At 40.3% G+C, this 12,789-nt stretch overlaps 1 protein-coding gene across 1 annotated transcript; it reads right to left on the bottom strand.

The window, feature by feature from the left end:
- Nucleotides 1–3,199: 3,199 nt before the first annotated feature.
- LOC148699360 (uncharacterized) lies at nucleotides 3,200–6,383 on the bottom strand. The gene is made up of 2 exons (XM_088697982.1): nucleotides 3,882–6,383; nucleotides 3,200–3,205 (listed from the first exon to the last, which is right to left on the bottom strand). Exons 1-2 carry the CDS (start codon nucleotides 6,381–6,383, stop codon nucleotides 3,200–3,202), a joined length of 2,508 nt encoding a protein of 835 aa, XP_088554108.1.
- Between the last annotated feature and the right edge of the window lie 6,406 nt (nucleotides 6,384–12,789).

Raw genomic sequence — 12,789 nt, 5'->3', positions numbered from 1 at the left:
TCAATTCCTCACTAGAATGCACTCTATTTTCACACAGATTTTCTAACTTCACACCCTACACTAGGTATATGTGAGAAGATTGATGTAGATATAAAAACGAATGCTCACATATATGTATAACAAAGAACGCAATTTCCGGAGTTAATAACATGTTTAGATATGATCTCATGAATGGAACGCTACTACTTAGAACGAGAACCAGTGATTCCATATGCTCATACCAAATTCAAACTCCACATATTGAACACATAACATCAAGATAGGAGTTGAGGGTTGTAACGAGGCTAAGGTATTGGCTAACAAAGAAAGGTAAGGATAAACAAACGTTCTTAAAGCAATAGTAAGCAAAGTAATGAATTTGACACTTAAACTCTCTTCAAATGGCCGAAATCAACTTGTACACACAAGGGAAGATTCATGCAACATTTAGGGTCAATTTCACTCTTTTGGACCCTTCCTTCAACAACCAACACTTGTGAGTTCATTCTCACTTATTTTTCAACTCTTTTTCTTTCTTTTGAACAATTTTCTATTTTCTTTTGATTTTTCCACGAATTTTTCTTCTTTTCTTCTTTTTTTTTTTTTTCTTTTTCTTTTTCGTGCCCTATCATCTTCCCCCACACTCGTTTTCTGCCATAAATTGACCAAAGGAGTTCACCCTAAGTCGTGCTTTACTATCCTTTTAAGAACAAAGGTATGGAAAGTCCTAATCTAGGCTAGGTGAGGATAATGTGGCTAACAAAGAAAATAGGCTTTGAAAAGGCTCAAGAGGGTTAATCCTACAATACATATGAAAAGGGATAGGCTTTTTGGCTCTGGCTTGACTAACAACTTCATCTTATTGTATGTTATGCAATCAATACCATGCTTTGAATGAAATGGGCATGAGTTCTAGTATTTGGAACTATAATGAGATGCATTCCAAGTAGTAACCAAGCAAAGAATGATGAGATCATGCAAGGACTTTAGAAAACAAGAAATCATAGATTATACTCTCCAAAGAACGTTATAGGCTCAAGTCTCTCAGGGTTGTAACGTTAGTTTGAGTTTCTTCCTTCAAGCATGTTACAAGAACTGAATTTTTTCCTTTGTGATTACATGTGAATTCATAAGCTATAACCATAACCAAGCATAAACCAAAGCACAAATCAACTTCCAACCATGTTTACAACATTCTTTAATAGTCATGCAATTAAAACCAAATCCTCATCATTGTGTTGGAAGGTACCCTAAGACACAAACACACACACAAAAACAACTTTAAAACAACTCTTTTTGGGTTTTTTGAAACAATTTTTCAAATTTTTATGGGATTTTCGAATTTTTAAGTCAAAACATACTAAAACAGTTTAAAAACACTTAAAAACAGCAAGAAACAACATTAGAAGTTATGGTGGATAAAACCCTACGAATTTGCATCAAAACACTTTAGTTACCCCCCCCCCCCCCCCCACACTTAAATCAAACATTGTCCTCAATGTTTCAAGCATAGACTCACACAATTAACAAACAAACAAACAAAACAGTAACTAAACATCCTAACATGGCAGAAACGAAATAGCAACAAAGAGATGAGTTTAGGAACGCAAATCTGGAATTGGAGTGCTTTCTAAGTCTTCCTTTGTTGAATGCATGGGTTGCCTCCCAAGTAGCGCTTGCTTTACTGTCGTACAGCCGGACGAAGAACTCTTTCATTCCAAGTTAGAACCCATGGCATCCAAGGGGGTGTCATCCACGGTGTGCTCCACAAAGTTCTCATAATAGGGCTTCAAACGATGCCCGTTCACCTTAAATTCATGTCCCGTTTTCAAGCTTTGGATTTGGACTGCACCATGAACAAAAACATTAGTAATAACAAACGGTCCAATCTACTTGGAACGTAACTTATCGGGAAACAAACGTAAACGGGAATTGAACAATAGCACTTTCTGCCCAATGGAGAAGGATTTCCCACGGATCATGTTGTCATGGAAAGCTTTGGTCTTTTGCTTGTAAATGCTTGCATTCTCGTACGCCTCGTGCCGTATTTCATCAAGCTCATTCAATTGGAATTTCCTATGGCTTCCCGCTTCATCTAAGTGCATGTTGAACTTCTTGACCGCCCAAAGAGCTTTATGCTCCAACTCCACGGGAAGATGGTATGCCTTGCCATAAACAAGTCGAAAATGGGACATCCCAATGGGGGTTTTGTATGCCGTACGATATGCCCAAAGTGCATCATCTAACCGTAAACTCCAATCCTTTCTTGTTGGCCCAACGGTCTTTTCTAGGATTTGCTTGATCTCTCGGTTGGAGACCTCGGCTTGGCCATTCGTTTGAGGATGGTAAGGTGTAGAAACCCTATGGTTGACACTGTATCTCCTCAATAGTGCCTCAATGGTCCGGTTGCAAAAATGGGACCCTCCATCACTAATGATCACTCGTGGCATGCCAAACCTTGCAAAAATGTTAGTTCTAATAAAATCTGCAACCACTTTAGAATCATTAGTCCGGGTGGCTTTTGCTTCCACCCACTTCGACACATAATCAACCGCAAGAAAAATATACATAAAACCATGTGATGACGGAAAGGGACCCATAAAGTCAATACCCCAAACATCAAAAATTTCAACATTTAGGATAGAAACCTGCGGCATTTGGTCCTTTGCACTAATACCACCCATTCTTTGGCATTTATCACATGTTAAGCAAAATGTTCTAGCATCCTTAAAAATACTAGGCCAATAAAATCCACATTGTAACACTTTGAGGGCCGTGCGTTGTGTGCCAAAGTGCCCTCCACATGCATATGTATGACAAAAACTCAAAATTGAATGACATTCAGAATCATGCACACAACGACGTATAATCTGATCGGGACAAAATTTCCATAAGTATGGATCATCCCACACATAAAACCGTGCATCATGCCTAAGTTTGTCACGTTGGTGCCTATTGAACTCACTTGGAATACGTTTTGACACCAAAAAATTAACTATATCGGCATACCAAGGTGTACTAACCTTTATGGACAGCAATTGTTCATCGGGGAATGTCTCGGCAATGGGTAGGGCTTCTTCATTATGTACCATTCGGCTTAGGTGGTCAGCCACCACGTTTTCACTTCCCTTCTTGTCCCGAATCTCTATGTCGAACTCTTGAAGTAGCAACATCCATCGAATTAGCCGTGGCTTGGCCTCCTTTTTAGTGAGCAAGTACTTCAGAGCTGCATGATCAGTGAAAACAATTACTTTAGTACCAATTAGATATGATCGAAATTTATCTAAAGCAAAGACAACGGCAAGAAGTTATTTTTCCGTAGTGGAGTAGTTCAATTGTGCATCGTTCAATGTCCGTGAGGCGTAGTAGATGACATGCGGCCTCTTGTCCTTTCTTTGTCCTAAAACTGTTCCTAAAGCATAGTCGGACGCATCACACATGAGCTCGAAAGGTAGACTCCAATCCGGTGGAACAATGATGGGTGCCGTGGTCAACAACTCCTTAAGTTGGTTGAATGATGCCGTACACTCCTTGGTGAATTCAAACGTCACGTCTTTTTGTAGGAGACGGCAAAGAGGTTGTGCAACCTTCGAGAAATCCTTGATAAACCTACGATAGAATCCTGCATGGCCAAGAAAAGAACGAACCTCTCTAACCGAAGTTGGAGAGGGTAAGTGACGTACAAGATCTATTTTCGACTTATCAACCTCAATACCGTTTTCAGAGACTATATGACCTAAAACTATGCCTTGTTTAACCATGAAATGGCATTTCTCCCAATTAAGAACAAGGTTAGTTTCAACGCAACGTTTTAAGATTAAACTAAGATTATGCAAGCAACCATCAAAAGAATCACCAAACACACTAAAATCATCCATAAACACTTCAATGATTTTCTCAACATAATCAGAAAATATGCTCATCATGCATCGTTGAAATGTAGCAGGTGCATTACATAAACCAAAAGGCATGCGACGATATGCAAAAGTACCGAAGGGGCATGTAAAAGTGGTTTTTTCTTGATCTTCGGGTGTTATGACAATTTGATTATAACCAGAATAACCATCAAGAAAACAATAGAAAGCATAACCGGCTAACCTCTCAAGCATTTGGTCGATGAACGGCAATGGGAAGTGATCCTTCCTTGTTGCGGCGTTTAGCTTCCTATAATCGATGCACACCCTCCAACCGGTTTGAATGCGTTGAGGAACAAGTTCATTCTCGGCATTTGCAACCACAGTCACTCCAGATTTCTTCGGAACGCATTGAACGGGTGAGACCCACTTACTATCCGAGATTGGATAGATTACTCCACAATCCAAAAGCTTGATTACCTCCTTCTTCACAACTTCCATCATCGGAGGGTTGAGACGGCGTTGAGCCTCTCGGGATGTTTTGGACCCCTCCTCTAGAAGTATGCGATGCATGCATGTAGTAGGGCTAATTCCTTTGATGTCGGCCAAGGTCCATCCAATTGCCGTTTTGTACTCCTTAAGCACTCGCACCAATTTGCTCTCTTCTTGTGCCGTGAGTGAGGATGAAATAATGACGGGCAACGTGTCATCCTCGCCCAAGAAAACGTACTTCAAATGACTAGGCAACGGCTTAAGTTCAAGTGTAGGTGGCTGCACAACTGAGGGAAGCATTTTATTAGCCGAAACTGAATTTAAAATAGGGTCCGAATACTTACCCGATTGTGATGGCAATGACTCGAGGGCAGCCACCATCTCAATGACCTCATCATTAGGGGGCACGGCAAAAGAAGGATCATGCATGCCGTAGGTTCCCATGGTTGTGGCTTCAATGCTTTTCTTGTCCATGCCTTGTGCAATGACCAATTCAAGTGCATTGTTGTTCAATTTGTCAAAATAGTCCTGCGACAAAGAGTCAATTACATCAATAGCAAAACATGAATGATTAAAATTAATAACTTCCCCATCAAATTCCATCGTCAACGTGCCATTATAGACGTCAATCTTTGTCCGAGCAGTTTTCATGAATGGCCTTCCGAGGAGGATGGGCAATGAAGAGGCATGGTCCGATTCATCCATCTCAAGTACGTAGAAGTCCGCCGGGAAGATCAAATGATTAACCTGCACTAACACATCTTCCAAAACTCCCTTTGGATAGGCATTAGATCTATCGGCTAATTGTATGATCACACCATCGTTTTTCAACGCTCCTAGGTTCATAGATGCATAAATTGAATATGGCATGACATTTATAGATGCACCTAGGTCTAACATGGCAGATTCAAACCTAGAATTACCAATAACACACGGAATTGTAAAACTACCCGGATCTTTGCATTTTGGGGGCAGCTTGCGTTGTAAGATGGCTGAGACGTTTTCACCCATTTTTACAACCTCCTTGGTCGAAATCCTCCTCCTATTGGTGCAAAGTTCCTTCAAGAACTTGGCGTACCTCGGGACTTGCTTGATTGCATCCAAAAGAGGGATATTGACTTGAACTTTCCGAAACGTCTCCAAAATGTCTTTTTCCGCTTCTTCTTTCTTTGTTTGCTTAAACCTACTAGGAAAAGGAACATTCGCAGGAAAATCATTAGTAGGAACTGAACTTGACACGTTTTTACCTTTATTGGGTGAATTGGACGGTTTAGGATCACATGAGGCTTGCGGCAAAGGTGTTTCCACCTTGGCCGTGAGTGAGCTTTGTTCCTCCTCTTCAATTCTCAACTCGTCCTCCTTGTTGGAACGTGATTTGGATGGTTTGATGTCAGATCCGACTTGCTTTCCACTTCGTAAATGCATAGCTTTTGCAGATTCGAATCCACCTTTCGAATTGACCACCGTTAAGCTAGGCAACCTTCCTTGCTCACGAAATTGCCCCATGAACTCGGCAATTTGTCCCACTTGCTTCTCCAAGTTGTCCACCCTCTTGTCTTGGATTTGCCTCTCTTTGTTTTGAGTTTGGACTTCCTGCGTCAAAGTAGTAAGTAATTGAAAAATCTTATCATTATCACTTGAATTACCTACATTGCTTTGGGCAGGTTGTGCTTGGGCTTGTGGTGGTGCCAACGGCTTTTGATAGAAACCCGGGGGTTGTTGCCTAAATCCGCTTTGTTGTTGACCTTGTTGGGGGTCTCGCCATTTGAAATTCGGATGATCACGCCAACCGGGATTATAAGTATTAGAAAACGGATCACCACGTGTTTGGTATTGGTTGCCATATCCCACGGCATTGAGTGTCTCCCACCCTCCATTCTCGATCAATTGTGGGCACTTGTCCGTAGGGTGTCCTGGCATGGAGCATACGCCACAAGAAGCTACGGTTTTGACTTTTGGACCTTCCACCACCTGAGAAAGCAACGTAGTAAGGTTAGCCATTTGATTTTGAAGTTCGGTTATGGCACTTACCTCATTGACTTGATGTTGTCGTGGCATGCTCCTTTGTCCAACACCTTCGTATTGTTGAGCGTTCAACGCTCGATTAGCAATCAACATCTTTGCAGCCGTAGGGGTCTTGTCCACCAATGCTCCTCCCGCTGAGGCATCTAGCATTTGTCGTTCAATAGGTAGAAGTCCCTCGTAAAAGTATTGTAGAAGTAGTTCCTCCTTCATTTGATGCTGTGGACATGAAGCAACAAGAGATTTAAAACGTTCATAATAAGTAGGAAAGGATTCACCTTCATCTTGTTGAATTCCACTTATCCTTTTTCGTAGGAGGATGACTCGAGAAGTTGGGAAAAACTTCTCCAAGTAAGCTCGTTTCATGCTCTCCCATGATGTGACAGTTCCGGGAGCCAATTCGTAAACCAATCTTTCGCTTTCTCTTGGAGAGAAAAGGGAAAGGCCTTCATCTTCAAGATGCTCTCATCCACGTTCACCGGAGTCATGCTTGAGCAAACGACTTCAAACTCCTTCAAGTGCTTGTTCGGATCTTCCATGGATAGCCCATGGTACTTCGGAATGTGATGTAACAGGCTTGACTTCAATTCGAACTCGGCAGTCTTGTCTTGAGCTGCCCTTGGGTATTGGATGCACAAGGGTGCGGCATTGGCCAATCCCGAAGCGGAAAGCTCCTTGATTGTTCGGTTGTCCGCTGCCATGTCTTCCACTTCTTCTTCAAATTCAGAAACGGACTCGGAACTTGCACTTGATTCACTAGGTTCCGGGTCCTTCCTCTTACGTCTCAACTCACGCTCAAAATCGTCGTCAAAGTCTAAAATATGTTCGTGAACCGGATTAGAACTCCGAGTCATAAACAAGTACCTAAAACAAGAAACAAAATAACATAAGAATCTGATCTAATAAGAAAACGAAAATAACAATCCAAGGGATTAGCAAAGTTGCTAATCCCCGGCAACGGCGCCAAAATTTGATGTGAGAATTATACGCACACAAATTAAACCCTCTTTTTATCAATTGTAGTGAAGAATGTAAGTAGGGATCGTTCTGGACCGGGGATTAGGAGGGATTGTTAATCACTTGGATTTGACTTAAAAATGTAAAAACACAATATAAAACACTATACTAGACTCAAAGAATGCAAAACTAAACTTTAAAACACCAAAACAAACCAAAAGACTCAAAACAGCACCCAAAACACTCAAAACTGCCTTAAAAACACAATCTGGGCAGTTTTGAACACTAGACACAACTTTGGACGAAAATTGGTTTTAACTTGACCTAAGACACTTAAAAACACAAACTAAAGTGATTTCTAACAACTACGACTCAACAAAGTAAAGGGGGATTGGTTTTGGACGAATTTAAAAAAAAAACAAACTTTTTAAATTAGAAAAGATTGTAAAAACGAATTTGGATTTAATGAATGGAATGAAGGCTAGCTAAGGGGTTCATCTCCACACATGCCCTACTTGCACACAAAACGATTTCTAATTGCTTTTCAATAAACCATGAATTCTCAACGCCCCAGATTAACCGTGAATTGCACTAATTAACCCTCAGATTTTCCTAACGTTATTGAATTGGATGATTGCATACGACAACCCAAAACATTCCCCACAAGTTCCCTACATGAATTGCATAATAGAGATACAAGCAAGAATCATTAAGTTCTATGAAAACCATAAGCATTGACGAAGCACTTGTTACTATGATTGCATGAAACTTATGCCAAGAATTTACTTAACGCAATTGAGATCATCAACTTTTACTACTTGTGAATATAATTCCATAACGATTAGGTGAAATTTCCTTATATCCTAGCATCCAATTTATGCATGATAATTAAGCGTGCACTCTCAACCAACACACACAAATCAATGTAATTCACATAGATAAGTAAATTGAATTCACAACTTATGAAACGCAATTAGAAGTAATCAAATCATATCGCAAGCATAAACATGTATTTCGAATCCCCCCCTAGCCAAGGGGGGGGTTTAGTTCCTCATACGCACAAAACAAAGAGAATTGAAATTAAACATTGAATTCAAAGGAAAAGAAACACCTAGAAATTCCAGCGACGCGAACTCGAATTGCATGAACTTCCGAGCTTCCTTCTCCTCCTCCTTGGTGCGGCAAAGGTCGAGGGACAGGTTTAGGGCCTTAGGTGTATGGATGCATGGTCATGGAGGGATGTAGTAGTGTTTAGGGGAAGGGGATGGTGCGGCAAAGCTTAAAACTAAGGAGAAAGGTGTTTGGTGGCTGCGGCAAAGGTGTGGAGAGGGTTGGACGAATTTCTGGAATGAATGAATGTGTATGAGAGGTGGTGGTCATTAAATGGCACGGCAAGGGGGTCTATTTATAGTGCAAAATCCCTCTAAAGCAGCAAGGAAAAAGGACTAAGTATTTGAAGATGACAAGGAAATCAAAACCCATCAGGAATAGGCCATCTAGAAGGTAGGAAACCCCAAAGGAAAAGGAATAGAGGCGCCAGATTTTTAGGGTTCTAGAAACAAAGTGTTTTGTGGCAGAAATTGGCACTTCTAGAAGGATTTGGGGCGCCACCTTTGTAGGAGATAAGATAAGGTTCCTAGAATCATGTTTCAAGGGCCAAATTTGTAGGGAAAAAGAGATAAGGGTGCGGCACACATGTAGGGATAGGATTAGGTGTTCTAGAAACTGTGTTTAAGGCAGATTTCCTAATCCTAAAGGGCCTAGGACATGTGATATAGGAGTAGGAAAAGGATTGTGATTCCTAAACCTACAAGGAATGGTGATTTGCGGCATTGGTATGGATGAGTCTTCTAGAAACTGAAATAGGTGTTTAAACGTGTAATTGATTCTCCCTAAGTAGCTAGGTTTAGGTCCCAATCTGATTTGGATAGGATAGGATAAGGTTTCTAGGATAGGATAAGATAAGGTTTGGATAAGGTTGGATAAGGTTCCTTGTTTCTTGCTTCTTCCTTATCTTCATTGGAGTAGAACTTCTTCCACCAGATTTGTAGCCTTTCCTAGCTCTTCTTGTCTTCAATTTCGTCCATCCTCTTTGCTCCATTGTTAAGCTATCCAATCCATGCCCAAAAATGCTCCAAATTGCCTCAAAATGCATCCTTTTGCATACTTTGCTCTTAAATCCTGAAAATACATAAAACTAGCTTAAAAGACTACTTTACTAAGGAAAAACACTATAAATGCACAAGAACAAGCTAAACTAAGGTGCATAAATATGCTCCTATCAACTCTCATATACAAGTGCGATCCTAATAAAACTTACCACTATTAGAGAGTGCATCACCAAGCATGTTGATTCTGTGTATCCAAATAGTTTTATTGAAAATGAAAAATATATAAGAAAATGTAGAATCTAGTCCCCAAGCCTTCTTTTCATCTTGGCCATGCACACTGCGATCTTCACATAGAGCGAATCTTGTACATTATCAAGCAACTGAAAATATGACTACCTCCATGTCTTCTTAAGAATTAAAAAACTGAAAACTCCCCAAAATCCGTCGACAATGAAACCAATGACTGTAAAGATATAAAACTAGATAAGCTCGACACGTTCATTGTTCACATCTTGGTCGAATTTGTTCTTATTATTTGCATCAATTTCTCTGCACTCATTTAGAAGTGGAGCACCACAAAGTTTAGGATTCCCCTTAAATGCAAAAGCATTGAAGCTCTGGAGTTGCGTGCCTATCGGTATTCGGCCTTCGAGATTATTGTATGAGACATCAAATTCTTCTAGGAAATTAAGCCTTGTCATGGAAAAGGGAATGATTCATGGAGAGGTTCAAAATCTCTAAATGCTTTAGGTTAGAGATTTGATCTGGAATGTTGCCGGAGAAGTTGTTATCTTCAAGAAACAACTCACGAAGAAGCTTCAATTGGTCGATCTCAGTATGTGACATCCCACGTCGCCCAGGGGAGTGATCCTTAAATGTATATTCTCATCTCTACCTAGCACGAGGCCTTTTGGGCGCTCACTGGCTTCGGGTTCTGTAGAAACTTCGAAGTTAAGCGAGAAGGGGGCTAAAGCAATCCCATGATGGGTGACCCACTGGGAAGTTGCTCGTGAGTTCCCAAAAACAAAACCGTGAGGGAATGGTAAACCCAAAGCATACAATATCATGCTACAGTGGTGGAGCAGGCCTAGGAAGTGGTCTGCCCCGGGCCAGGATGTGACAAATACGGGTTCTGTAGGAACTCCGAAGTTAAGTGAGAAGGGGGCTAAAGCAATCCCATGATGGGTGACCCACTAGAAAGTTGCTCGTGAGTTCCCAAAAGGCCTCGTACTAGGTAGAGATAGGAATATACATTTAAGGATCACTCCCTAGGGCGATGTGGGATGTCACACAGTAGGTATACTACCACTGCTGTTATTGCCCTCTAGGTGAAGGAAAAATTTTGTCCTAACAAAGAACATATGAGAACATTTGAACGCATAAGCAAACTGATAACACTTTATAGTAGGCATGCATTCAAAAACAATTCTAAAACCCATGACTTTCGAAGCCTAGTGAATGGTGAACCAAAAGACTCTATAACAACATTAAGGAGAAGGAAGGATTTTGAGATTCATTACCCTTGAAACTCATCCTTGTTTACACAAGGGATTCACCCAAGTGGAGGGCCTTCAAGTCACCTCCAAGCTCCTTAGATCTTCCTTGTGATTTTCTTCCTTTTGATACTCTTTTGCTCCTTGAGGATGTGAGGAAAGGAACTCCAAAAAGTACCAAAGGTTTGGTACCTCTAAATCTCCACACCAAAGATGTAGTGTGAAGAGAAGATGGATGACTTAGAGATAATTTTGATGCTAATAAAAGTCTCCCTAAGTGGCTGGCCTCTTTAGAGAAAAAGTTTCTATTCTTTGCCTCAAGAAAACCCTAACGAGGGAATGGCTATAAAGTTGTCTTTATACCACCACACAAGTGAGTGGCAAACTTGTAATAAGTCAATCAACTCACTCTCCCTAATGTGGCTATTTTTAGCTTTGTTCTTGGGCTATTTTTTCCATTTAGTTTTAGTTGTCACACAACATAAACTCAATGGGCCTTATGGACCAAAAACCCTTTTGGGCCCCGAAACCCAAAACTAATTTAAAAGCCCAAAACGAACCTTTCGTATAATTAATTAATTATTTAATTAATCTGGATCATTCTCAATTAAACTATTTAATTTCTTATCCATCTCTTTTATATCTTCACATTTATCCTTACTCGGTGTACGATCCATTAGGTTCCATTTAGCGAGGCAATGGGCGATTGTTACTCTTAACAATCGATTGTGAATTGAAACAACATTTCAATACTCCCTTTGATGAAGATTAGTTTTTGCTAATCTTCAGGGCTTCCCCAAACCATGAGTGACACCTCGCAGTATGTCATGGCTACCCAAGCTAAGTAGAAGTGGTTGGAGAACCTATCCAGTTACAACTACAACGCAATACGGTCATTCTCTAATACAATACTCTTGATCACATTGTTTAAGTGATAGTTTGTTTCATGTCTTCTATCCAATGTGATACTTCTCTATATGATTCAATTGAATAATTATTTGGAACATTCCTCCTAAGTCATATTCATATGCTTTGGCCAAAGATTCTCAAATCATATCTCAGAGTATTCTCTTTCCACCATGGAAGGTTAGAGATCCCTTGTTGTGCATTCAGATGCCTACATGACTAGATAGCTTGACCCCAGCAATGTTGTGGACATTCTTAATGGAATGCCTTTGACATGATCAAGGATCAAGGACCCAACCATTATACATCTATGATGCCTCAGGTTAAGGGACTAGTTTGCATATTGCAACTTACGAGTTCTTACATGACATGTATGTTTGAACTCTTTTTTTATCGTTATTCAGTGTACTCAATTACCCTTTCGAGCACCTATGTGTTTGTCTTAGTGTCCAACACTAAATGACCTGAGACTTGTCATACTCACGATTGAGTCAACATAACGCATACTAACCTTAGCGGATTGTCAATGCCCAATTGGCAATCCTATGGCTAGGAACATTTTAGGAATGAACATCAAATAAAGGTCCCGTTAAATTAACTTACTTAGATCACTTCTCTCTTAGAACAAATACATTCCTTGGATTCCCTTATTGCTTAAACACATGATACAATAAACAGTGATTAACAATAAGCTTTGCCCTTCATTAAACAAATAATAGTTTAAATAATGAGTATTCCAAAAGCTATTACATCAAATGAGTGGCTTTGTGGGTTTAGAACACCCTAAGCCCAAGAGAAATGTTGCCACTAAATTCATTTGAGGAAAAATCCAATATTCTTATAGAAGGATATTGTGGATGCAAATTTCTTCCTCCTTGATCTTGGACAAAATTGCACCTACAAAACATATAACACCTTAGGTCAAGGCCAAGAGCCTCACCACCCACGATGAATTTTTTTTTGGGGGGGGGGGGG

This window comes from Pyrus communis, chromosome 1 (assembly GCF_041283825.1).
Source record: "Pyrus communis isolate YQ-2024b chromosome 1, ASM4128382v1, whole genome shotgun sequence".
Taxonomy (NCBI): Eukaryota; Viridiplantae; Streptophyta; class Magnoliopsida; order Rosales; family Rosaceae; genus Pyrus; species Pyrus communis.
Note: the sequence above shows the minus strand (reverse complement) of the source record. Positions and strands in the feature narration are given on the sequence as shown.

What these genes read in the sequence shown, in the direction of transcription:
- LOC148699360 (XM_088697982.1), bottom strand. Translation starts at nt 6,383, where the DNA reads ATGCCACGACAACATCAAGTCAATGAGGTAAGTGCCATAACCGAACTT.